This window comes from Drosophila persimilis, unplaced genomic scaffold (genome assembly GCF_003286085.1).
Source record: "Drosophila persimilis strain 14011-0111.01,24,50 unplaced genomic scaffold, DperRS2 tig00000477-arrow-pilon, whole genome shotgun sequence".
Classification (NCBI taxonomy): domain Eukaryota; kingdom Metazoa; phylum Arthropoda; class Insecta; order Diptera; family Drosophilidae; genus Drosophila; species Drosophila persimilis.
Genome location: NW_020825313.1, coordinates 4,842,193 through 4,869,557, shown reverse-complemented (window position 1 = coordinate 4,869,557; position 27,365 = coordinate 4,842,193). Strand labels below are relative to the sequence as shown.

Here is a 27,365-nt window from a genome sequence, read left to right as displayed (position 1 = left end):
ATTGGCATCAGTTGTTTTTGATAGATGGTGTATGGTTCCAGTGTAAATCGTAGTTTCACATCTTTAAAAAAAATCCCACCGTTCCACATGGATGTGCTCAGTGTGCAGAGACTACATGTCGCGTTCATTGTGGGAAATTGTAACGCAGGTTTATCAGACGTCACAATACACATCGAAAGAATCGATTGGTTTTTGTGAAACCAAAGAATCGATTATATCGATGTTTGAATTGATTTTTGCCCAGCTCTATTAAGCAGGCTGCTGTTGGTTATATAAGTAACATGATTCAGAGTGTTGTGTTTCAGCTCTCGAGGCTCCGGTTGGAAACATCTGTCAATTTATCTTTTTCTATATGTTAACCTATTTCTTTTAATTAGGCTTGGCAGCTGTATCGTTCCTAGTCCACAAGTACGATGTAAGGGCTATTTGAGCCGACCCCGCTTAAGGAATCCGTACTGGAATCTTCGAAAAGAACGCACCGTAAGCAAAGTCTCAAAACTTACTATTAGCCATTTTGACATTGATTCTTGACTTTTAAAGAATACGGAAGATTTTGTGACTGCAGAAAATCAACATTTTGTCAATGAGCTAGTTTATGACAAATACGGTACTCCAGCGCTTATCAAGAGCATACAAGCCCATGCCAATAAATTTATCCAGACCTATGATCCGGAAGATGGCATTCGTCCCTGGTCCCCGCACACTAGGCGTTGCGGTGTAATAGCACGTAAGATTGGTCAGTACCCGCTATGGCTTAAAAATGGCAAAAAAGTGCGCACCACATTGTTGCAGATTGCTGATAACCATGTTATTAAGTACATGCCACACGAAGAATGTCGGCCTCAAAAGAATTTGAGCCGTGTTCATAATTCGAACCAGTATGGCTGTCTCCTCGTGGGCGCTGAAAGTACGAACCCATCCATGCTGACTAAAGAATACTGCGGGATATTTCGCGATGCAGGCGTCGTACCAAAAAAAAATATCATGCGTTTTATGGTCTCACCAGATGGAGCACTAGCACCCGGAACACCTTTAAATATTTCCCGCTTTCGCGTTGGAGAATATGTGGATGTTCGCGGCAAAACGTGAGTATTACGGAGCACTAATAGTTCGAAATAAATAGGACATACATACATACATATGTATGTGTAAATATATACAGCGGGGAGCAAAAGTTTCGCCGCCCATAACAGCCAAACGAATAAAGCCAAGCAAACCAATTTTGTTCCCCCATTTAAATACTTCTATTCTTAACAAATAAACAATAATTTCATGAACAAATACAAATTTTTTAAAGAATGAAAAATAAAAAGCGAAAAAAACGCATGTACTCACTTTTTCACTTTTTATAAAAATTAAAGTAAATCATAATATTAGCATTTTGTGCATAGACCCATATTAGAAATTTCTTTTTTAATACGGGTTGGAATGCTCTCTATCAAATTCCCAAGAATATCTTTTGGAATACGATTGCATTCCGCATCTACACGTCCTCAGAGATCACTTAGGGCTCACGCACACTGTAGCTGAAATTGGAGCTGAAAGCGGAGTTGATAGCTTATTTATAAGCTCTGAAAAAAAAAACACACTGCACCGGTGCAAGTGCGCACATTGCAGACCGAGCTTAGCTGAAAGCTGAAAAAGCTTGCTGAAATCAGCTCAGCTTAGTTTGATCAATTAAGAAATTTTGTTTTTTTTAGCAAGCTGATTGCTGATTTTGTTCAAGTGTATTGGTTCATAAGTGCGAAACATTGTTAAGGGAAATTACGGTTAACCCAGCGCTGGGAAATATGCGGGACTATTACAAATATTTGAATAATAGTTTTATTTCTATAATTTCTGGAAGGCGATAAATTGGGCAAACAAGTTTTATTATTTACCATTTTCATAAGTCAATAATAAATATAATATACTATGTCCCCAAGTACAGTAAACGCTCGAAAGACATTACAGTGTTTATTATTACACAAAATAGTTAATAATTGAAAAATGTAACAATAATTCGTAAAATAAAAGCAATATTAATACAATACACAACGGAAATGTGGTTGAAATACACGGAATTTAAAAAAAAAAAACGAAGAAAACTTCCGTCTGGCTACTGTACGGGCTGTGAAGTAATAATTAATTAATATAATAATAATAATTATAATGATAACTTTTTGATGCCACTTAAGGAGATCGACAAAGGGAGGCAATGGCTTTCAACAATCAGATCAGCCGACAATGTACGCACCTGCCAGCTGATTCTGCGTGAAAAAAGCTCTCAAATCAGCTGGGCTTTCAGCTCCGATTTCAGCTACAGTATGCGCGAGCCCTTAGGTTAGATGGCCAATCCCAAGTCGTAGTTTCACGATTGACCATAAGTTTTCAATCGGATTAAGTTCGGTTCTTTGAGAAGGCCACTCCATCAACTTCAAATTTCGATTAGCCAGCCATTCTCGAAAATTGTTCGCAATTTGCTACGGATTCCTATCTTGTTAAAAAGTTATTTAAATTCGGGATAAATAAATTTCTCCGGAAAATTAAAAAGTTGGGCTTGCAGAAGTTTAATATAGTCCTCTTTGAACATAATACCATCAATTATTTGTAGAGGACCAACCTGCTACCATGTAAATCATCTTCAAACCATAGTAATACGAAATAATCAGGCAGGCTCCGTTTTTCATTTACGTTTTCAGCTAAAATGTTTTGTTTTGGTTGTAAGGCTCTCCAGTTTTCACATATTTTTGCTGTTTGCACCAAAACGAAAATTGTTGTTGCCCTGGCAAATTTTTTCCGAGCCAAATTTGAGGTTGGGTTAAAATAAATGTATTTATAAAAAAAGCAAAAGATAAATTACCCTGATAGGTGTCAAGTTTATGTTAATGCATCAATAAGTCATCTATTTTTTTCTGTTTTCAATTAAGGTTCGTTTCGTTGTATAAAATGCGTTTACTTTCCATTTCGTCAAAGAAAATGTTTTGGTTTTGAAAACGGAAAAATCTTGCAGAATGTGAAAACGGGAGCACCAATTTATGTGATTTTAAAAGTAAACCGAAAAAACTTTTGTGAAAACCGGAGCTGGCTGTATTGGAGGTAGAGCAACCAAATTGTGTGTGCAGACTCCTGTAAGATCATACTGAAACAAGTGCTACGGGAAAACCGAAAACGCAAAATCAAAAACGAGGGGGAACGTTGTGAGTTGCTGCGGATACCGCAACTCTACATTTATACCCGATACATAGTCAGTATGGCTCTCCTCCGGCAGACGCCGTTAATATTAAACGACACGACAAAGAGTGCGTGCGAGAGAGACAGAAAATCAGTCTGAGCGTGACGTCGGGAGCTGCGTAGCCACTGCAAATTGATTTGTTCCTTTTGTCTAAAAAATGATCCAATCTTATCCAGACTCAGCAACCGGATAGATATGGTCATTCTCTATGATTGTGCGTTTTTAGTTTTCTCGATATCGGACCTTTAGGTTTATTTTCAAAATTTCGCCCCAACCCCTTCCGCGCCCACAAAAGACGAAAATCTGTGGCATCCACAATATTGAATATACGAGAAAACTAAAAACGCACAATTATAAAAAATTACCAAATCTACCAGATTGTTGAATCTGGATTAGAACGTATGACTTTTATAGATAAAAGCAACAAATCAATTTGAAAGGGCTACGCAACGGCCGACGACACGTTTTCTGTCTCTCCCGCACGCACTCTTCCCCCTCGTTTTCTTTGCTGTCTGGTCACTGACAAAACAGAAAAAGACCAAGTCTCTTCGCTTGTGGTTTCTGTTTCGTGTTTTCGGGGGAGCGAACACACTATCGTGTCTCACAATAAAAACTTAAAGAGACATTTTTGATCAAACGGTCACAGAAAAAGTGTCAGTGGCTAATCAGAACCAAAAAATGGTCTGTGTATGTAAGATATTATTAAGTTCTTAGGTTACGGCTTATTTCTGCCAATTTTCTACTGCCGCTTGAGTCGCGTCCGTATACTGCAGTTCTCTGTTTTGACTGCCTTTCTCGGTTCCTTTTTATACCCGATACTCAAAATGAGAATGGGGGTATATTAGATTTGTGGTGAAAATGGATGTGTGTAACGTCCAGAAGGAATCGTTTCCGACCCCATAAAGTATATATATTCTTGATCAGCATCAATAGCCGAGTCGATTGAGCCCTGTCTGTCTGTCTGTCCGTCCGTCCGTCCGTCCGTCCCCTTCAGCGCCTAGTGCTCAAAGACTATAAGAGCCACGCCCCGCCCACTTCCGCCCCCACAAAGGACGAAAATCTGTGGCATCCACAATTTTAAAGATACGAGAACACCAAAAACGCAGAATCGTAGAGAATGACCATATCTTTTAGACGCATCTGAATTGGATCGTATTATTATTATAGCCAGCATCAAGAAAACAGTTTCACTTTTTCTCGCCCTGTCTCTCTCTAACACACACGTAGCATAGCCAGCTTTGCTTAGAGTAAAACATTAGCGAGCTTTAGCTAGAGCAACCAAATTTGGTATCCACACTCCTAAGATATCGGACCTTGACGAGTTTGTTTCAAAATTTCGCCACACCCCCTTCCGCCCCCGCAAAGGACGAAAATCTGGGGATATCCACAAATCTCAGAGACTATTAAGGCTAGAGTAACCAAATTTGGTATCCGCACTCCTGTCAAATTTCACTATAAAACGTATATCTCAAAATTTCGCCCCACCCCCTTCTGCCACCACAAATGACGAAAATCTGTTGCATCCACAATACTGCACATTCGAGAAAACTAAAAACTAAAAACAAAATAATGACCATATCTATCAGGTTGCTGAATCTGGATCAGATCAGATCATTTTTATAGCCAAAAGGAACAAATCAATTTGCAGTGGCTACGCAGCGCCCGACGTCACGCTCAGACTGATTTTCTGTCTCTCTCGCACGCACTCTTTGTCGTGTCGTTTAATATTAGCGGCGTCTGCCGGAGGAGAGCCATACTGACTTAGTATCGGGTATAACCGTAGAGTTGCGGTGTCCGCAGCAACTCACAACGTTCCCCCTCGTTTTTATTTTGCCGACAGAGATATTGTTGTCTGTTATCTTCTCGCAGCCGCTGTATTGCTCTCCTATTCATAGCCTATTCACTGATTTCGTGGCCTAAAGCTTCAGCTATAGCGGAAATCAAGTGCATGGCTGCATTATTGGTGATCCTCCACTTACGAGGGTTGCTATTTATATTTCGGGAATGGGCAATACTAAAGCCAATACGTAAAATCTGGCAACGCCATAATAAACTTTGTCATTTTTTAGCATATATGTACGTACAACGTTTTTATGTACAATTGGTTTTTGTTTTGTTCACGATCAGTTAAAAAAATCAATTTGGCAAAAAAATGGAAATTTCTCGAGAGGGTTTTCGTTGGATTATTTTTCACAACTTTCGACGTGGATTATCCCAACAAGAATGTGTTGATGAACTTAGTGCTTTATATGCCGAGAAAGCACCATCAAAAACGACAGTTTATCGCTGTCTTGCAGAGTTTAATAGTGGTCGTAGTTCAGTCGCTGACGAATCCCGTGAAGGTCGCCCAAAATCGGTTGTTGTGCCACAAAACATCGATGGTGTGCGTGAACTGATAGTGCAAGATCGACATGTGACATATCGTGAGATAGAGGCATCCTTGCACATTAGTTCCACTTCAATACATTCCATTTTACATGAACACTTAGTTGTAAAAAAGGTTTGCTCTCGTTGGATACCCCATAACTTATCAATCGCTCAAAAAAAGGCTCGCGTCGATTGGAGTAAGGAAATGCTTAAAAAGTTCGACCGAGGTGCTTCAAAAGATGTTTATAAAATCGTGACAGGTGATGAATCATGGATATATGCGTATGAGCCGGAAACTAAACAGCAATCGACCGTGTGGGTGTTTCAAGATGAGCAAAATCCAACAAAAGTTGTTCGAGCACGAAGCACTTCGAAGCAAATGGTCGCCTGTTTCTTCGGGAGAATGGGTCATGTGGCCACTGTTCCGCTAGAGAAACGTAGGACTGTCAATTCTGAGTGGTACACGACCATTTGTTAGCCGGAGGTCTCCGGAGAAATTCGCAAAACCAACTGCCGAGCACGAATCATTCTCCATCATGACAATGCGAGCTCGCACACATCTCGACAAACAGGTGAATTTTTAAGCAGTCAAAACGTCGAATTGATGACTCATCCTCCCTACAGTCCTGACTTGGCACCCAATGACAGCCCCATAAATAAGGGCTGGCCAAAATAATAAGTACAGCAATTCTCCAAAGCGAAAAACTAAAAGCGTATCAAAATGTTTACACTTTTTTCTTATAATTTATAATCTTTTAATAGTATCCTATATAGCCACACTTATTTTGGATGATTTCGGCCATCCTTCTTGGCATACTAGCAATAAGTTTGGGGCAAGTCTCCACTGGATTCTCACACCACGTTTTTTGCACAAATTCTCCACAATTCTTTTTCTTTTCGAAAATAATTTTTACTAATTCGACGTTTTAAGTCACCCCAAAGGTTTTAAAATGAGTTTAAGTCAGGAGACTGAATTAGCCAAGCCATAACGTTTACATTTTTTCCCGTAAACCAAGCCTTCACCACCTTTGAGGTGTGCTTTGGGTAATTTTCCGGTAGAAAGACCCATCTCAAGGGCATGTTTTCCTCAGCTTAAGATTGTATAATAACTGTCAATATGTTTTTGTACCCGAATTGGATCACATGATTAGTTGTGTGATGTACCGGCTCAACGCCATGCCAAGAAAAATATCCTCAGATACCTATACATCAGCCTCCGTTCTTAACCGTTTTCTTTGTGTACCGGAAGTCGAATTCTTTGCCTTTGGGTCCTTGTATACATCTTCTGGAGTCATTATCAAAAGGATTTATTTTTGTTTCGTCTCTCAATAATATATTATTCCACTTCTAAGACCCATCTGACCCAGACCATGCCAAATGATTTTCAACGAGTTTTTGCTTCATCTTCAAAATTTTTACTCGGAGTAAGGTAACTTTTCGGACTATACGTGCTGTTAGGTCTATATATTGAAGTCTCCGACGAACCATCAGACCTGATTTTTCTTTCCCAATTTGAGCGTATTTGGCCTTGGAAGACATGAACTGATCCTTTTTTGCAAGACTGATGATGCGGGTGTCCGTTGTTTGTAAAGATTTCTTCTTCCATCCTCGATTTTCAATAAGCACTTTAGATTTGAAAGTATTCTGAACCAAAAATGCCGATCGTCCAAGACTTTTCGCCATTTTCCCGGAGAATTTTCCTTTCTTTTTGAAGACTTATGGAAAACTTCCTTTCTTCAGGAGTACGGCCTATCTAAAGAATTTTTTTTGACTCTCATGTACTTAAATATGAAGGAACTCAATAAAAAACAACAATCCTTTGACCAAATCCTTATCCAATCCTTTCAAATATATAAATAACACCAGTGTACTTATTATTTTGGCCAGACCAAAAATGCCCATTCTGCAAAAATGTATGAATAGAATTTTATTAAGATGGTTCCCCACTTTAATTTTTGATTTAAATAATTGGCAAGACTGTAACCTTTCCAAATATAAACAATTGGCATCCATACACTTACAAACATTCGAGCTATTCCATAACAAACTAGCACGACACCGATGTACTTATTATTTTGGCCAGTAGTGTACGTTTTATAGTGAGATCTAACAGAAGTGCTGATACTTAATTTGGTTACTCTAGCGTTAATAGTCTCTGAGATTTTTGGATGCCCCAGATTTCTTCTTTTACGGGGGCGGAAGGGGGTGTGGCAAAATTTTGACACAAAACGGTCAAGGTCCGATATCACAGGAGTGTGGATAACAAATTTGGTTGCTCTAGCTCTTATAGTCCCGGAGATCCTTTAACTCACATTTTACAATTGGCAAAACCGACCATGAAACCTGTGTGTTAGAGAGAGACAGAGCGAGAAAGAATGAAATTGTTTTCTTGATTCTGGCTATAATAATTATACGATCTGGTTCAGATTTTGCACTCTAGAATCGTATATTCTACGATTCTGCGTTCTTAGTTTTTTCGTATCGTCGAAATTGTGGATGCCACAGACTTTCGCCCTTTGTGGGGGCGGAAGTGGGCGGGGCACAGTTTTGAAATATTCCTGTAGCAGTGACATATCACAGAAGTCTGGATCCAAAACATCGTTGCTCTAGCTCTTATAGTCTTTGAGCACTAGGCGCTGAAGCGGACGGACAGACGGACGGACGGACAGACGGACAGACAGACATGGCTCAATTAACTCGGCTATTGATGCTGATCAAGAATATATATACTTTATGGGGTCGGAAACGATTCCTTCTGGACGTTACACACATCCACTTTTACCACAAATCTAATATACCCCAATACTCATTTTGAGTATCGGGTATAAAAACACAAACGTACATATTTGTTTTAAAAAAATACTTAAAGATATTCAGGAGTGGGGAATTTTGTCGGGTGCCAAACTCTCCACAAAAAATGTAAAATACTGCATCTTTGCAGAAAACATCGCTGCACGGCGAGAAACAATGATCTTAATTTTCAAAACACGACAATTCAATCTGTAGAACACTTGAAAATTCTTGGAATTAGAATTTTTGACTACAATTCAGATTACAATTAAAATCCAAACTTAACACTTAGCATCATTAGATTTTTAAACTCAAAATGTTCAAACGTCCATGTTAATGCGTTATTATATATCACAAATGCGCAAATACAAATTTAAAAAAAATCCAAACACCATATAATAATTACGTGCGTCGCAGCTTAAACGAATTCCCCAGTCTCCAATATAATGCTCTTTAGCAGAAGCTGACCTTCCGTCCATCAAACATAGGTTGTACGAATCCACAATCAGGCTGCTGCCAAAATTCTCGTCGTCAGCTAACCGGCTACTCAACAAATATTTCATGAGTGACATAAATGCCAAACGTAAACACAAGGTACCCTCAACCATACAACGCTGCGCAATGCTCTGGTAATAGAGCAGTTCTCTTATGCCAGGGAGATAGCTTTATTCAAAATAAGTGTCTCCCCAACTGATTTTAACACCATTTGCTCTGCAAAATTTTGGGCAGAGCATTTGGTGGTGAAGGAGTTCAAGGCTAAGAAGAAGAAGGCCCCCTTAACTCTTACAAATCATCCCAATGTGCCATCCTCATCTTTCTCATCTTCGCGTCCTATTTCCACCCTTCCAAAAAACTAACTTCTCTTTCAGTAACCTATCAGAATGTAAGTACATAGTAACTCAGCATTCTTTTCCGGGATAGTGTTGCATTTGCTTCCCACGTTATTGTATTTACTGAAACCTGGTTAAAGCCGGACATTCTTAGTTCCGAGGTTTTGGCAGGTCGGTACACAACTTTTAGAAAGGACCGTTCGTCTCGACGTGCACGAGGGGTTCTGATTGCAGTGGACTCTATCTTCACGTCGGAACACTTCACAGTCCAGGTTCATAAAGATCTAAACGAGTCTAGTAACCTATTGCCCATATCACGACATGACTTTGTTGACGGCTTGCTTGTCCTATCCCTGTCGCAAGTCAACCATGTGCAAAATTCCTTGGGTCGATTGCTTGATCTGTGCTTTGTATCGGATCCGACCTTAGTGTTGTTAACCCGAGCCCTTCCGCTCACTATACCTGAAGACGCCTACCATCCAACTTTCGAAGTGTCGCTAGATATAGGACCAACTGTATTGGATCGGTCGAGTAGGCCACCTGAACGTTTCCGTTGCTTTCGTAAAGCCAAATTTTAGAAGCTTAATAATCTAATTAGGGATTTTGATTGGTCCGCTTTGTACTTGTGCACTGATGTCATAAAAGGCACAAACATTTTTTACAATGCTCCTGGCGCATTTTTCGATTCTTGTGTCCCCCTTTCTTGTCCGATTAGATCTTGAATACCTCCTTTGTTTACCAAAGAGTTATCCAGCCTAAAAAACATAAAATCAAGACTTTATACAAAATTTCAAGAAGTTGGTTCTCCTACTTCTCACTCTCGCTATGTAATAGCACGGTCAAACTTTTCACTTCTTAATGCTCAAGGCTATAAGAACTACCTATCTCGATGCAGGATACGTTTTTCTCAGGACCCTAAACAGTTTTACACCTTCGTAAACAGTAAGCGTAGAATGTCCGCACACCCATCCTCGCTATCATCCTGTAATACGTCGGCAAATAATGATCAGGCAATTGCCGATCTTTTTGCCCAGTTTTTCCAAGCCACCTATTCTGAGGAAAGCTGCTCTAGTCAACCGTACCCATACGGATTACCGAGGTCGAACGGCATTTTCAGTTCTTTGTTAAATGAATGTTCTTTACTTCATTATCTTCGACTAGTTAAGCCGGTGTTTTCACCGGGTCCAGACAGGGTTCCAGGTTGTGTACTCAGGTACTGCGCCGAGGCACTGTATGGACCCTTGCTTAAACTATTCACCCTGTCCATTGAATCTTCTTGCTTCCCCCCGATCTGGAAGGAATTGTTTATTATTCCTCCCCATAAAAAGGGTATCAAGTCTGAAGCAAAGAATTATAGAGGTATAGCAAAGTTATCAGCCATTCCCAAAATGTTTGAGATGGTCAAGTCACTTATATATCCCACTCAGCAGGGATTTATAAGGCGGCGATCAACCACCACGAACTTGTTAGAGTTTACCTCATTCATTATTAAAGGCTTTCAAAGTAACTTACAGACGGATGTTACTTACACCGACTTTAGTAAATCATTCGACTCTGTAAACCACTTCCTTCTAGCGCATAAACTTGACCTTTTAGGGTTTCCGCACAACCTCCTGAGATGGATGTCTAGCTATCTTTGTTCCAGGTTTCAAAGAGTCCTCTTCAAAAACTCCCTCTCTTCACCAGTAAAGGTTTCTTCGGGAGTACCACAGGGCAGCCATTTACGCCCTTTATTCTTGGTGGTCAATGGAATTTGACGACCCCTATAAAACAAAGACTCTCTATACCTCGCTTGTTCGTCCGATCTTAGAATACGGCTCGTCTGTATGGTGCCCTCAGTACAAAGTACACCAGGACCGTATAGAATCAGTACAGAAAAACTTTTTACTCTTTGCTCTGCGGGGCCTTAACTGGGATGAAGGTGTGAGACTCCCATCTTACTCTTGTTACTGCTATTAGTAAACCTCCCATCCTTAGTTAACCGTATACAAATATTTGGTGTGATTTTTATGCACAACTTGATCAGAGGTGACATAGACAGCCCTGACCTGTTGAGGCGCATAAACTTCACGATTCCTATCAGACTTACTAGAAATTTTATACCGTTGTTTTGTAGATCGAATTATTCCTTGCATGAACCGTTTAGGGTCTTATGCTCGGATTATAATTCCCTCTACCATATCATATCCACCACTAATTCTCTTTCTCTTATTAAATTACTAATCCTTACACATCTTTCTAGTAATTAGTAATTGTAGTGGGCTTTGTATTTTGAATGCATGCCTAATTATACCCGATACTCAAAATGAGAATTGAGGTATATTAGATTTGTGGTAAAAGTGGATGTGTGTAACGTCCAGAAGAAATCGTTTCCGACCCAATAAAATATATATATTCTTGATCAGCGTCAATAGCCAAGTGGATTGAGCCCTGTCTGTCCGTCTGGGGCAGCCACAAATCTCAGAGACTATTAAGGCTAGAGTAACAAAATTTGGTACACACACTCCTTTAAGATGTCACTATAAAACGTATATCTCAGAATTTCGCCCCACCCCCATCCGCCCCCACAAAGGACGAAAGTCTGTTGCATCCACAATATTGCAGATTCGAGAAAACTAAAAGCGCAGAATCATAGATAATGACGATATCTATCAGATTGCTGAATCTGGATCAGATCAGATAATTTTTATAGCAAAAGGAGCAAATCAATTTTCACTGGCTACGCAGCGCCCGACGTCACGCTCAGACTGATTTTCTGTCTCTCTCGAACAACTAACTCAGGCGCCAAGCAAGCAAGTCGTGTACAACATACAGAGGAACAAAATCGTGAAAAACTCAAGTGATACACTATTATTTATTAAACAGAGTGTTTTGTTTACATCATAAACTGTGTCCGCATTGAAAAACAACAATTGACGGTGGAAATAATTGAAGTTAACGCTACAACGCCAATTTTCATAAAATACAGTGGAAAAATATTTGTTATTGGTTGTGCTGTGGAAGAAGAATATTTGTTATTGTTCTGAACCGCTCTCAGTAAACCAGCATTTGATCTTTCGGAGTCACTGAGAGAATAACGTAGCCATACCCTATAAAAGGTTGCAAGCAGTGCAGACAGCAAAGTGATTGGCAACGCATTGTAAAGAGTCGGCAAAGCAGTATATCAAGCAGTATTTCAAGCAGCACCGTAACGGAAAAACGTTTTGAACATGGCTCCAGTTTCAAAACGTCTGCGAGAAAAATCTGGAACTGATCTCAAGGGCTCGAAGAGTTCTGAGGAAATACCAGAATCACGGCAAATACGTTAAAGTCTGAGGGTGTATTGCAGGCCATAGAGGAAAAGTTCACAGCTATGACCAATCAAATTCTTGGTATGGCAGTAGATGTGAAGAAACTTACTGAACGTGTCCAGCAATTGGAAAAGGCGGGTGAGGTAATCCACGAAATGGCAAATTATCAAGCTCAAAAATGAGGTACATGATATGCAAGAAATACGCAAGTTAGAGATCTAAGAGATCATTGCGTGTGATCTCCGTATTCATGGAATACCCTGTGAAGAAGGTGAAATGTTGAAGGTCCGATTCAACAAGATGTGCTTTGCCCTTAACCTAACACCCCTCCCAAGGGTGAAAGACATCTTTAGGATCCGCCAGAAAACTCACGGAACAGCTGTTGATCCAGTGATAATCCTGCGACTAGAGAGTGTGAGAGAGAAGGCGGCGTTGTTGCGAGCTGTTGGCAACTATCGCAGGGAATCGAAAAAACTGCTATCACTGGACCTAATGGAATTCGACTCGCAGGCTGCGTTTTATATTAATGAGCAGCTGTCTAAAGAGAATCTGGCTGTTTTCAAAGATGAAAACGAAAAAATGATGAAAATGAAAAAAGGAAAAGCACTATCGGCTGTTGGAGGAACGTTCTCCAATTGGTTCAAATCGATGGAATAACGAAGAAAGAATATTATCTTAGTATTTAGGAACCCATTTTGTCAAATTTTATAGAGAAATGTGACTCCGAGATCACTTTCCAGCCAGACGGTAGCCCGACGCACACGGCTAAATTCGTGAAAAATCGTCCCAATAATTCGAGTTTTCACTTAATCCAGTGGCCCGCTGAATAGTACAGATCTAAATCCCATTAAAAATCGATGGGCTCTGTTTAAAAAACATTGGAAAAGTACGAGTCTGCACCAAAGGGAAGGGATTGGGTGAGTCTTTGAGAGCGCGTGAGGTCGGAGTGGCGCATGATACCTTGCCAGCACCTACTAAATTTAGTCGAGAGTATGCCAATACTTATTCGGAATATGATAAAAGCTAAGGCCCTTTGGAACAAATATTTTTAAAAAATTATTAAAGTAAAAAAATTTGAAACGTGCAAAAGTGGATACATGCTCATTTTTTGAACAAATTAAAACCTCTTAAGGAGAAGGATCTCTTTGAATTGAAATTGTTGTCTTTTTTCATTCTCAATAAATTAATGAATCTTTAAAAAAACAAGGGGGAACGTTGTGAGTTGCTGCGGACACCGCAACTCTACAGTTATACCCGATACTAACTCAGTATGGCTCTCCTCCGGCAGATGGCGCTAATATTAAGCGACACGACAAAGAGTGTGTGCGAGAGAGACAGAAAATCAGTCTGAGCGTGACGTCGGGCGCTGCATAGCCAATGCAAATTGATTTGTTCCTTTTGGCTACAAAAATTATCTGATCTGATCCAAATTCAGCAACCGGATAGATATAGTCATTCTCTATGATTCTGCGTTTTTAGTTTTCTCGAATCTGCAATATTGTGGATGCAACAGACTTTCGTCCTTTGTGGGGGCGGATGGGGGTGGGGCGAAATTCTGAGATATACGTTTTATAGTAACATCTTAAAGGAGTGTGTGTACCAAATTTTGTTACTCTAGCCTTAATAGTCTCTGAGATTTGTGGCTGCCCCAGATTTTCGTTCTTTGCGGGGGCGGAAGGGGTTGTGGCGAAATTTGGACACGAAACGGTCAAGGTCCGATATCACAGGAGTGTGGATACCAAATTTGGTTGCTCTAGCTCTTATGGGTTCTGAGATCCTTGAACTCATATTTTGCAATTGGCAAAACCGACCATGAAACCTGTGTGTTAGAGAGAGACAGAGCGAGAGAGAATGAAATTGTTTTCTTGATTCTGGCTATAATACTAATACGATCTGGTTCAGATTTTGCACTCTAGAAGATATAGTCATCTTCTACGATTCTGCGTTTTTAGTTTTCTCGTATCGTCGAAATTGTGGATGCCACAGATTTTCGTCCTTTGTGGGGGCGGAAGTGGGCGGGGCAAAGTTTTGAAATATTTTTGGAGCAGTGACATATCACAGAAGTCTGGATCCAAAACATCGTTGCTCTAGCTCTTATAGTCTTTGAGCATTAGGCGCTGAAGGGGACGGACAGACGGACGGACGGACAGACGGACAGACAGACATGGCTCAATCGACTCAGCTATTGATGCTGATCAAGAATATATATACTTTATGAGGTCGGAAACGATTCCTTCTGGACGTTACACATACACTTTTACCACAAATCTAATATACCCCAATACTCATTTTGAGTATCGGGTATAAAAATCACAAGGATTGATTGATTTTTAAAGATTTTACAGGCGCTTAAAGTGAAAAGTGATAAACATGTATCCACACGTGCTCGCCATTGTAAGTCTGCGTGCTAAAATTTGTTCAAAGAGTTTGCTTGAGCAAAGCAGCAATGAGATTGGCTTATAACTATCAATTTCATGCGTAGGTTTTTTTGGCTTAGGAACAGGTACAACAGATGCTACTGACCAAGTGTGGGGGTAGATCCCGTTGTTTAAAATGCAGTTATAGATGTTAATGAGTCCCTGCTTAACATGTTTAGGTAAATTCTTTAGAGTTGGATATGATATCCTATCTACTCCTGAGGTTTTTCCCCTCGTTTGGGTTAAGGAAGCCTCGAATTTGATAAATGTAATATGGGGGTCCAGGTATCTGGCTGAGGCTAATAATGTAGTGGGTGTATATACCATAGCACGGCTGAAATAGTCTACAGAGAAGTTGTGGTCTTTGGAATAATTGGATCAGTGGGTGGCTAGTGTTTCAGCAATATCCTTGGATGTGGTAATAGGTTTACCTATTCAGGCAGGCTCCGTTTTTCATTTACTTTTGCGGATTACGTTTTCAGCCAAAACGTTTCGTTTTCGTTTTAAGGTGTTCCATTTTTCACATATTTATACCCGATACTCAAAATGAGTATTGGGGTATATTAGATTTGTGGTAAAAGTGGATGTGTGTAACGTCCAGAAGAAATCGTTTCCAACCCCATAAAGTATATATATTCTTGATCAGCATCAATAGCCGAGTCGATTGAGCCATATTATTATTATAGCCAGCATCAGGAAAATAATTTCATTTTTTCTCGCCCTGTCTCTCTCTAACACACAGGTAGCATAGGCGGCTTTGCTTAGAGTAAAACATTAGCGCCTAGATCTCAGAGACTATAAAAGCTAGAGCAACCATATTTGGTATCCACACTCCTAATATATCGGACCGAGACGAGTTTGTTTCAAAATTTCGCCACACCCCCTTCCGCCCCCGCAAAGGATGCAAATCTGGGGATATCCACAAATCTCAGAGACTATTAAAGCTAGAGTAACCAAATTTGGTATCCGCACTTCTGTTAGATCTCACTATAAAACGTATATCTCAAAATTTCGCCCCACCCCCTTCCGCCCACACAAAGGACGAAAATCTGTTGCATCCACAATATGGCAGATTCGAGTAAACTAAAAACGCAGAATCATAGAGAATGACCATATCTATCCGGTTGCTGAATCTGGATCAGATCAGATCATTTTTATAGCCAAAGGAACCAAATCAATTTGCAGTGGCTACGCAGCGCGTGACGTCACGCTCAGACTGATTTTCTATCTCTCTCGCACGCACTCTTTGTCGTGTCGTTTAATATTAGCGGCGTCTGCCGGAGGAGAGCCATACTGACTTAGTATCGGGTATAACTGTAGAGTTGCGGTGTCCGCAGCAACTCACAACGTTCCCCCTCGTTTTTTTTATCGATATGTTACATTTTGAAGTCCGAATTAAATTGTGCGGGAAACAGCTGTGCTCACCCAGATGTTCTGTTAAGCGCATGTTACAGGCACAGTCTGAGCTGTTACATGCACATTTGTGCTGTTATACGCAAAAATGTATTAATTGCCAACGTTCCGATAACCAAATCGGAATGCGTCAGCTGCTCACACCAAAACGAAATTTGTTGTTGCTGTGGCCAGTTTTTTCCGAGCCAAATTTTAGGTTGGGTTAAAATAAAATTATTTATAAAGAAAGCACAAGTTAAATTACCCTGATATAGGTATCAAGTTTATGTTAATGCATCAATAAGTCATCTATTTTTTTCCTTTTGCAATTAAGGTTCGTTTTGTTGTATAAAAAGCCGTTTACTTTTCATTTCGTCAACGAAAATGTTTTCGTTTTGAAAACGATGAAATCTTGCGGAATGGGAAAAAGAGAGTCCCAATTTATGTGATTTCAAAAGTAAATCGGAAAACTTTTGTGAATGTGAAAAACGGAGCCTGGCTGATTATTTAGGTTTACCTCTATTAACAGGGTTTTTAGAGGAGGTCTAGGTATGCCAGTTAGAGTTTTGACGTCGGCCCAGATTTTTTTGGTAGAAGATATGGGGAGGGTAAATGATCAATGATCTGGGATGATGTTTTTGTCAGATCCACGTGCGTGAACGAATTGTGTGTAGAAAGGTGGGTGGGTGACCCATCATTTAGGATGGTAAAATTTGCTTTACAAAGAAAGTTTTCAAATTTTGTTTTTCCACGGGAGTTCGCTCTAGCTTTACCCCATAGTGGGCTCCAAGAGTTTAGGTCTCCAGAAAGGATAAGAGGTGTCGAGATATTGGTGGAGAGGGCTAGAAGTTCGCCTCCCGCGAATATCTGACTAGGAGGAATATAACACTTGACTTGATTGAGATTTTTGGATTTAAATCTAGCTGCAATGCGTTGCAGAGGATAAAGGAGTTAATAGTGATTTGATTATGCGGAAATGTCAATCCCTTGCTTTGCTGTAGTTATGTTTTCGTGGTTTTTAAAGTATCCCTTGTACGATTTTGGGTAGATTATATGCTTGGAGTTATGCGGTAAATGCGTCTCTTGGATACATTGATTCATATTCCATTGAACTATTTTAATAGCCATTAAAAATTAATGATTGGTAATATGTATATATGCAAAAGGGTGAGAAGCGGATTAGAAGCATAGCTCGCAATCAAAGGTCACTTTTTCCCTTTGCTGTCTCGTCACTGAAGAAACAGGAAAAGACCACGAAGACACGGTCTCTCACTGAGCAGAACACTTTTTATTTCTTCGCTTGTGTTATGTGTTTCTAGTTTTTGGTTGAGCCGACACACGATCGTGTCTCACAATAAAAACTTAGAGAAACACAGGAAAAGTGTCTTTAGATGATCAGATGTTTTTAGTTTTTTTTATGTTTATTTATTCATGTTTTCCGCATCTTTTGGGCTATTGTATTGTAATATGTATATTTATTTGCAAAATTGGCAAACGAAAATTTTTATTTTGCTTTTCTCGATTAATTTTAAGCTCCAATAGTCAAACCGCATACAATTCACAAAGGCCATGATTGATCGTTGCCATATGTACAAACACGCATACATACGCAAAAGAAACTTTTTCGTTCGCTCGCGACAAGATGCTCAGTGAAAAACAGGAACAAATTAAAAGTGAAAAAATCAGTCTTTGCTTGAGCGAAGAGCGAGTTGAGCAAAAACAGATTTGATTGGGTCTTTTCTGTCCCTTTTCTGAATGTGTCCGTAAATGAGAGGTTTTTATCAGACACGCCGCAAGTGTCAACCGTTATTTGCGAGGACTGATTAGAAGTCATCTTCTTCCATTTCCTGATATGTGCTACACTTAGGTTCTGTATTTGAAATTGTATTGTATTGATAGGGCTTTCTATTTTTTCCAGTGTATTTTTCGTGAGTTTCTTTTGGTTTTAATTCGCCGGTTGCACAGTGGGCCAGCGATCCCATTTTTTGACGTAAATTAAAATAATAAAGCTAGAGACTTCAAATTTTTTACACAAAATATTATCGACGTTTATATATATATAGTTAAATATCCGCAACTCGATTTTAAGTTTTTTAAAAAAGACTTATTTTACAACTTAAATATCTTTATGTCACAAGATTTAAATGAATTCCCCGACTTGACTTTGGGTCTGCTTGTCTCAAACGGAACTGATCTCTCTGCTGCTGGCTAGTTTCCATGAGCCCTTCTCTTGGAACTCCCGACTCTGGCTTCGGGCGTTGCTTTACTCGGCTGCATCTTCGTGTCGGTGGCGTACGTGCCTGGATCGATATTTGGGGATGCGTCGGCTTTGATGAAAGGCATCCACTGCTGGCGATCGGTGTTGCATTACATGACGGAGCTAGGAATGTGATACTCCTTGGTTTTATGTCTAGCTTTGATTGGTCCTCATGAGTGGCGTGATTCTAAAGAATCGATTTCTCGAGAGTGGCGTGATTCTAATGTTGATGAAACAATGGGGTCCATTGTTTATATTATGGGGGGCCCTAGCTTGGAGTATGGGAAGAAACAGTTATTGATTCTTGAGTGGGGTCCTGTTACTTGTGTGGATGAATTGTACATAAACATAATGTGTATGGGATGTGGGGAATTATGGATATGTCACTATATATATATCTTAAATTTAGACCGATCCGACCACGCCCACACCAAACGCCCATAAAATAAAAGATTCGCTAATATTGATTTTTAACACGTAGTCCATTATGCTGGAATATGTTATTAAAATTCTTGCAAATTAATATTTTTACATTTAAACTTAATACTTAGAGGGGGATGAATGTTTGAGGTTTTTAAGTTACAACGAATTTATTATTAATCTTCTTCTACATCTATTTCTATTGAAAATGAATTTTCATTTTCGGAATTCGATTCGTCACTTTCACAAATACCAGAATAAGTATCAGTTTCTAAGAAAGCATTATTGTTATAAAAAATATTTTCAAAACATGGTGTTTCTAAAAGTTCAATAACAGTTTCGGCAATGGGTCTTTTTTATTCCCATCCAATCTTTTTGTCAGATAGATACTCGATAAAAAAAAATCAGAAGAATGCATTGTATTGCCGTCGTTGGTGTTTCCACTTCCATGTTGTTTAGGCTTGTCGACATGTAGAGCCATATTCCTCCACATCTTCTCCTGTATGAGCTTTTTCTTTTTCGCTATTTCCTTTTTTTCATTTTTATCTCTAACTTGCCATTCCAGCTCTATAAGCAACTTTAAGAACAAACTCAACTAATCTTAATGTTGAAGTCATGGAATTCGATGACAATAAATTCGATTTCAACTTTGATAACCATCTTGGACAAAAGCCATGAGTTACGCTTTTTATTTAGAAATGCTTCTCCCGCATTTTGCCAAATTTTGGATTTTTAGATAAAAGCTCCTTACTTTATTATTGATTTCATCCTTTTTCTCCGTGCTTTTTTTTTGAGCCTTCAGTTCTTCGAAAATCCAATTCAATGTAAATACTGAGCAGCTTTTCATAGGTAAACTCCACTTCACCCACAAATAAATTAAAATGCGCACACCGGCGCAAAACGGCGCACTACAATAATACATCATTACTTTCTCGCACAATTTCGCACAAAGTTATTGACCATAAGAGACGGGCAAATGAATTAAGTATTCTCTACCTTTGGACGACAAAAATTAATACACACAAAAACATATTCAAAAACATGAGCACATGAGCCCAACGCGTTGGGCTGTTACTGCGAAGTAACGTAACGCAGATGAATCTGTCGTTGGGACGAGAGATAGGGAAGGGGAAAGACTGAAATTCTCAGTCGTGCTTTTTTTACACCCGATACTCAAAATGAGTATTGGGGTATATTAGATTTGTGATAAAAGCTGTTGTGTGTAACGTCCAGAAGGAAGCGTTTCCTTCCCCATAAAGTATATATATTCTTGATCAGCATCAATAGCCGAGTCGATTGAGCCCTGTCTGTCTGTCCGTCCGTCCCTATTAGCGCCTAGTGCTTAAAGACTATAAAAGCTAGAGCAATGAAATTTTGTATGGAGACTTCTGTGATATGTCACTGTTATAAGTATATTTCAAAATTTCGCCACGCCCACTTCCGCCCCCACAAAGGGGGAAAATCTGTGGCATCCATAATTTCAAGGATACTGGAAAACAGAAAACGCAGAATCGTAGAGGATGACTATATCTTCTAGAATACAAAATCTGAACCAGATCGTAAAATTATTATAGCCAGAATCAAGAAAACAATTTCATTCTCTCTCGCTCTGTCTCTCTCTAACACACAGGTTTCATTGTCGGTTTTGCCAATTGCAAAATATGAGTTCAAGGATCTCAGAACCAATAAGAGCCAGAAAAACCAAATTTGGTATCCACACTCCTGTGATATCGGACCTTGACCGTTTCGTGTCCAAATTTCGCCACAACCCCTTCCGCCCCCGCAAAGAACGAAAATCTGGGGCAGCCACAAATCTCAGAGACTATTAAGGCTAGAGTAACAAAATTTGGTATCCGCACTTCTGTTAGATCTCACTATAAAACGTATATCTCAGAATTTCGCCCCACCCCCTTCCGCCCCCAGAAAGGACGAAAATCTGTTGCATCCACAATATTGCACATTCGAGAAAACTAAAAACGCACAATCATAGAGAATAACCATATCTATCAGATAGCTGGATCTGATCAGATCAGATAATTTTTATAGCCAAAAGTAACAAATAAATTTGCAGTGGCTACGCAACGCCCGTCGACACTTTCCGAATGATTTTCTGTCTCTCTCGCACTTACTCTTTGTCGTTTAATGTAACCATACTGACTATGTATCGGGTATAAATGCAGAGTTGCGGTCGCAAGATCAACTCACAACATTCCCCCTCGTTTTAAATATTTTATTTTGGTTTAGGGGATGAAGACGGAGTTTGTGGATTTTGTTTGCGGGTTTGTTTTGGTTCTAAGTCGTTCGTTGGGCTGTACTCGCGAGAAAACTAGACGGGGTTTGAACGTTTTGTTTGTTTTCTTTTGCGTTTTCATTTGTCTTTGGGGCTGTAACAGCTGCAAAACTGAACAACGAAGTAGAGGGAGATAAAGATTGTTGTTTTTGTAATACACGTGACATATGCTGCATTTATTTGGTGTTTTTATTGTGAGGATTTCTTTCTGCTCTATAGAGCTTGGGGAGTTGGCAGGGTGTTGCTCAAAGCAGTTAGCACAGTGGATGCGTGTGCATTTTGCGTTCGGGTGGGGGGGAAAGTTGCAGGTGGGGCAAACGGTAGTATTTTTGCAATACTTAGCTGTATGGCCGGGGAGTTGGGATGTTTTGCATTTCATTGGATTAGGCACGTATTCCCTGGCTTTAACTGCAGATGTTAATTTTGCTTGAGAGAGTGTAAAGTTTAAAGGTGACTAAGACTACACCAGTTGGAGTTGATTTGCCTACGATTGTTTTATTAAAGTTGTATGTAGAGAAAACGCTAGCTCGTTTATTATTTCGTTTTCCGGAATGTTATTTAGAGATGGGGCGTAAATGGTACCATTTATGTTATTAAGAGATTCATGAAGTTTACAGGTGATATCACATAGTCCAATAAGCTTTTCGGTGTTTAAGAATTTTTCGGCGATTTCATTATTTTTCACAGGATGAGAGTAGCGTGCCGTCACGCAGTGTCGAAATAGAGATAATTTCTTTGCTTATGAATTTTATAGATTTATGTGCGGCGAAGCAAGAGTATGCAGCTATAGGTTTTTCGGAGTTCTTTGCAGAGAGTGTAATGTACTTTGGGTTTTCAATTGTCACATCGGGTGGTTCTGGGATGTCTATGTTTGGTTTTTGGTAATGCTTTTGTTTTTGTTTTTGGGCTATCGTCTAGTAAGGAAAACGGGTTTTCACTAGAAATTGATGGCCCGGGGGACATGGTGTGTGGAAAACTTTTAAGTCGGCGCTGTCCAGCAGAAGCGAAACACGTGCGCGAAAATGAAATCAAAAGGAAGAGCGAAAGAAGAAGTGCGACTGAAATTTTAACTCGAATCTGTGCGTGCTGCGAAAAAGACTGAATTTTATATCATAGTCATATACTTTTAAACATTTTTTTTTATACTAGGAACTACATTAATTTTTGGCAAGTGTGTGCCTATAAAATGCGTTACCACGGAGTAGTCGGTTTACTCTTGTAGCGTCAATGTCTTTAAGTTTAGTTTGAACCACGGTTTGGACGATGTTGAGGGAAAAGCGAGCAATAACCTCGGGTTTTGACGCTAGCAAACTCGAAGTATTCTCTCTTCCATTCTGCTTTTAAAATTCTGTGTATTTCACACATAGCGTCTTTAAGGTTCCATTTAACTGTGTATTTACCTCTTCTATGGGCTTATTTGGCTGCTGCGTCGACTGAAGTGTTTTGGGGGATTTTAGCGTGACCGGGAATGTAGTGAACCTCTACAGTTCTTAGATGTTGATTTTGTTGAATGTTTTCTCTGATTCTGTAGGCGATAAAGTTAACCCGAATGCTCTTCAGCAGAATGAGAGCCCCGTCTGCTGTCCGTCGATAAATAGCATGGTCTAGTGCATTTTGGATAGCAAGCAGCTCGGCGGACAACGAGGAACGGGTTTTGTGCGTTTAATAGCCATCTAAAAGACATTTTTTATCGTGCAGGAAAGAGGCGCTTGAATGCCCATCTGTAACTGACCCGTCCGTGTAATAGATTTCAAAGCCTTCTTTTCCCCGTGGAGAATCATGATACCTGCTTGGTCTATTGTGGAAATTGGAAATTGGAAATTGGTAACTGCTCTCCTCTGAACCAGAGTTTCACCCTACCGGTAGGTACACGTTCCCCGATGCTCTGTTCTTCTTGTAATCCAAACTATCTCCCCAATTGGGATATCCGAGGTTACGAGCTCTGCTAGCCGTTCCGCCGAGTAGTGCCCGGGGATTGCAAAAATTAATTCTTGGACGACGTGCCAAAAAATTCGGGTCGAGTACCCTTGTCCAGCGAAAGCAGTGTTTTCCACTATCACTTTGGCGCACTCTGCCGACCCGCATACAATCTTACATCTGCCACAGCCTATTCTAGCAACCTCCTCGATATCACGTATGCCCAGTTTAAGGAGCAGATCGGATAGCTCAATCTAATTGATAGCATTTCTGGCATTATTCGCACTCATTTTATCGATATATACAACGTGTGGAAATTTATGCCCCTCATTATACTTGTTAACAATCCTTTTTTGATTATTTCCGTTTATCGTACTTACGAAAGCCACAAAAACCGCGTTAGTCTTCTCTCTCTCTTTCGTCGTAGACATGTTCGTCGACATGTTCGTTTTCTTGCTCGGCAGTTTGGATACCAAAAGATACGTCGCCTTTTTTTCCGCCATTCTAACATATTCCGGAATAACGTATCTAGCTTCTCCTTCCTTTTTCCGCGTCGCAGGACGAGTTTTTTTGAGCAATTAATTAAACTTAAGTAAGAAACGCCGTCTTCTTAGGCGTGTAAGGCTTAGAAGAATACCAGCAACAACAGCAACATCGAATCGATGTAGTAGTCTAGCGGGCCACCAGGAACTAAGAATCAATAGCAACAGTAACGTGTGATAACATCACATAAAGATATCCAACGAAGCGCCAAGTTCAATCCAATCAAACTTCTATCAAGTCCAAAAATGACTGTGCAAATCGAGTTTGTCTGTTTTTGTTTATGGACACTGAAAACGGACAGATCGACACAAACACTTGTTCTCTACTTGACTTTAAATTATAAGTGTTTATACCCGATACTCAAAATGAGTATAGGAGTATATTAGATTTGCGGTGAAAATGGATGTATGTAACGTTCAGAAGGAATCGTTTTCTACCCCATAAAGTATATATATTCTTGATCAGCATCAATCGCCGAATCGATTGAGCCCTGTCTGTCTGTCCGTCCCTATCAGCGCCTAGTGCTCAAAGACTATAAGAGCTAGAGCAACGACATTTTATATCCGGACCTCTGTGATATGTCACTGTTACAAGTAAATAGACGTTCCGGACCTCCGGATATTGCCACCACAGGTACTTTGCCTGTGGTGACTAAACCACTGGTGGGAGTCCCACCAAAACGACAAGTTTTTGTTTCACGGCTGGCCCCTGACCTCACATCTAATGATGTAATTGCTTTTATTCAAAGCAAAATAAAAGCCGTGGGTTTAAAGGTGGAGAAATTTAACTTCTCTTATGCCAGGGAGATAGCCTCGTTTAAGATAAGCATCTCCCCAACTCAATTTGACACCATTTGCTCCGCCAAATTTTGGCCGGAGCATTTGGTGGTGAAGGAGTTTAAGGCTAAGAAGAAGAATGGGCCCCCCATAACCCTTAGAAATGTTTCCAGTGTGCCACCCTTAACCTCAACTTCCTCTTCCTCAACTACCCGTCTTGCTTCCACCTTTCCAAAAAACTAACTTCTCTTTTAGTAACGTATCAGAATGTTAGAGGCTTACGTAGTAAGCTCAGCATTCTTTTCCGGGATAGTGTTGCATTTGCTTCCCACGTTATTGTGTTTACTGAAACCTGGTTAAAGCCGGACATTCTTAGTTCCGAGGACAGTTTTTCTCGACGTGCACGAGATGTTCTGATTCCAGTGGACTCTGTCTTCACGTCGGAACACTTCACAGTCCAAGTTCAACCGGAACTGGAAATTATCTCTATTTATGAGCAGCATTTGTCCGCTTTAACTGCTGTTTCTTCCTCGCTATCAGATAAAGATCGTATGATAGTTCTTGGTGACTTCAATTTGCCAGGAACTGTTTGGTAAACGAGTCTAGTAACCTAGTGTCCATATCACGACATGACTTTGTTGACGGCTTGCTTGACCTGTCCCTGTCTCAAGTCAACCTTGTGAAAAAATCCTTGGGTCGATTGCTTGATCTGTGCTTTGTATCGGATCCGACCTTAGTGTTTTTAACCCGAGTCCTTCCGCTCACTATACTTGAAGACGCCTACCATCCAACTTTCGAAGTGTCGCTAGATATAGGACCAACTGTATTGGATCGGTCGAGTAGGCCACCTGAACGTTTCCGTTGCTTTCGTAAAGCCAAATTTTAGAAGCTTAATAATCTAATTAGGGATTTTGATAGGTCCGCTTTGTACTTGTGCACTGATGTCATAAAAGGCACAAACATTTTTTACAATGCTCTTGGCGCATTTTTCGATTCTTGTGTCCCCCTTTCTTGTCCGATTAGATCTTGAAAACCTCCTTGGTTTACCAAAGAGTTATCCAGCCTAAAAAACTTAAAATCAAGACTTTATATAAAATTTCAAGAAGTTGGTTCTCCTACTTCTCACTCTCGCTATGTAATAGCTCGGTCAAACTTTTCACTTCTTAATGCACAATGCTATAACAACTACCTATCTTGATGCATGGATCTGTGTAACGTCCAGAAGGAATCGTTTCCGACCCCATAAAGTATATATATTGTTGGTCAGCATCAATGGCCGAGTCGATTGAGTCCTGTCTGTCTGTTCGTCCCTATAAGCGCTTAGTGCTCTAAGACCAGAGCTAGAGCAATTTGTATCCAGACTTCTGCGATATGTCACTGTTACAAGTGTATTTCAAAATTGGCGCCACTCACTTCTGCTCCGCAAAGGACGAAAATCTGTGGCATCCGCAATCATAGAGAATGACCATATGTACCAGACTGCCGAATTTTGATCAGATCGGATTATTATTATAGCCAAAAGTAACAAATCAATTTTCTGTCGCTACGCACTCTTTGTCGTGTCTTTCAATGTTAGCGCCGTCTGGCGGAGGAGAGCCGTACCGACTATGTAACTCACAACGTTCTCCATCGTTTATTTATTGCAAAGCTTGCAACATAGAAACTTTATATGACAATAAATGGCTAATTCCACGATTACAAAATATAATAAATAAGACAAATCAGAAATTCAAAAACTATGAATTAAAAGTGTTTTGATCAGAGCTCGAAAATAGCGGTCAACACTTTTTTCCTGTGTGGTCGGTCTGGTCACTGACAAAACAGAAAACAACGTACACTCGCTCTCTCACTGAGCAAAACATTTTCTGTCTTCGCTTGTGTTATATGTTTTTTGTGTCCGGTCGAGACGACAACACTAACAACACTTTACACACAAGATTTGTATAGATTTGCAAAGTTTCTGATTTTTGCTAATTCCTTTAAGCGTCAATAGTCAACACATTTCAGTCAAGACACCTTTGTCGTTTGTTCGCGACAAATTTCCCAGTGAAAGACAGTAGCAAAAGAGGCTAAAAATCTGTCTTTACTTGAGTGAATTGAGCAAAAACTAATTTGATCTTTTCTCAATGTGTCTCCCAAATAAGAGTTTTGCTCATACACCACGAAACTGTGAAACGATATTTGCGAACTGAGAGATAGCTTCGTGTCACTGTGATTGCCAACTATGTATAAATAAAACCTGCTTAACATTTTAAATGCAAAATTCTTGATGAATTTTTCTGTACTATCTAACTTTGCAATATTCAAATGGAATTTTAGTTATATTTCGTTTAATGAATGGTCTAATAGCTTTTAATTTGTCTGGCTTTTCGTTATAGCGTGGACCACGGTTTCCAAGGTGTAGTCAAGCGACACGGCTACAAGGGCATGCCTGCTTCACATGGCGTTACCAAGACTCATCGCCGTCCCGGTAACATTGGAGGTGGTGGCGAAAAGGGACGTGTCTGGCCTGGTACAAAGATGCCTGGTCATATGGGTAATCGTTGGCGTGTTCTTAAAGGCCTGCGAATTTGGCGCACTAACGCAAAGTACAATGTCATGTGGGTGCAAGGTAGCTCAGTGCCTGGACCTACCGGTGGCCTCGTATATATATACGATACGATTTTGCCCCTGCGGAAGCTGAAGCAAGCTCCGCCATTTCCGACATTTTGCGGTGAGGTGGACACTACTTTTGAGGACATTTGGTATGAACAGATGCACAAGTTTAAGGATGAAACTATTATATACAAGTGTGATTAGTTTTATTTTTTATCAATTAAAAAAGTCTTTATATCTAATAAAATGAAAGTTATACAAAATAAA

General features: G+C 39.9%; 1 protein-coding gene across 1 annotated transcript; it reads left to right on the top strand.

Moving 5' to 3' along the window:
• Positions 1-269: 269 nt before the first annotated feature.
• LOC6603574 (39S ribosomal protein L3, mitochondrial) lies at positions 270-27,365 on the top strand. The gene is made up of 4 exons (XM_002028517.2): positions 270-319; positions 378-480; positions 541-1,085; positions 26,882-27,365. Exons 1-4 carry the CDS (start codon positions 282-284, stop codon positions 27,300-27,302), a joined length of 1,107 nt encoding a protein of 368 aa, XP_002028553.1. The 5' UTR covers positions 270-281; the 3' UTR covers positions 27,303-27,365.

Coding starts and splice junctions, on each gene's coding strand:
- LOC6603574 (XM_002028517.2), top strand. CDS start 282: ATGATTCAGAGTGTTGTGTTTCAGCTCTCGAGGCTCCG. Junction 320..377: donor TTTCAGCTCTCGAGGCTCCG/GTTGGAAACATC, acceptor TCTTTTAATTAG/GCTTGGCAGCTGTATCGTTC. Junction 1,086..26,881: donor GTGGATGTTCGCGGCAAAAC/GTGAGTATTACG, acceptor TTTTCGTTATAG/CGTGGACCACGGTTTCCAAG.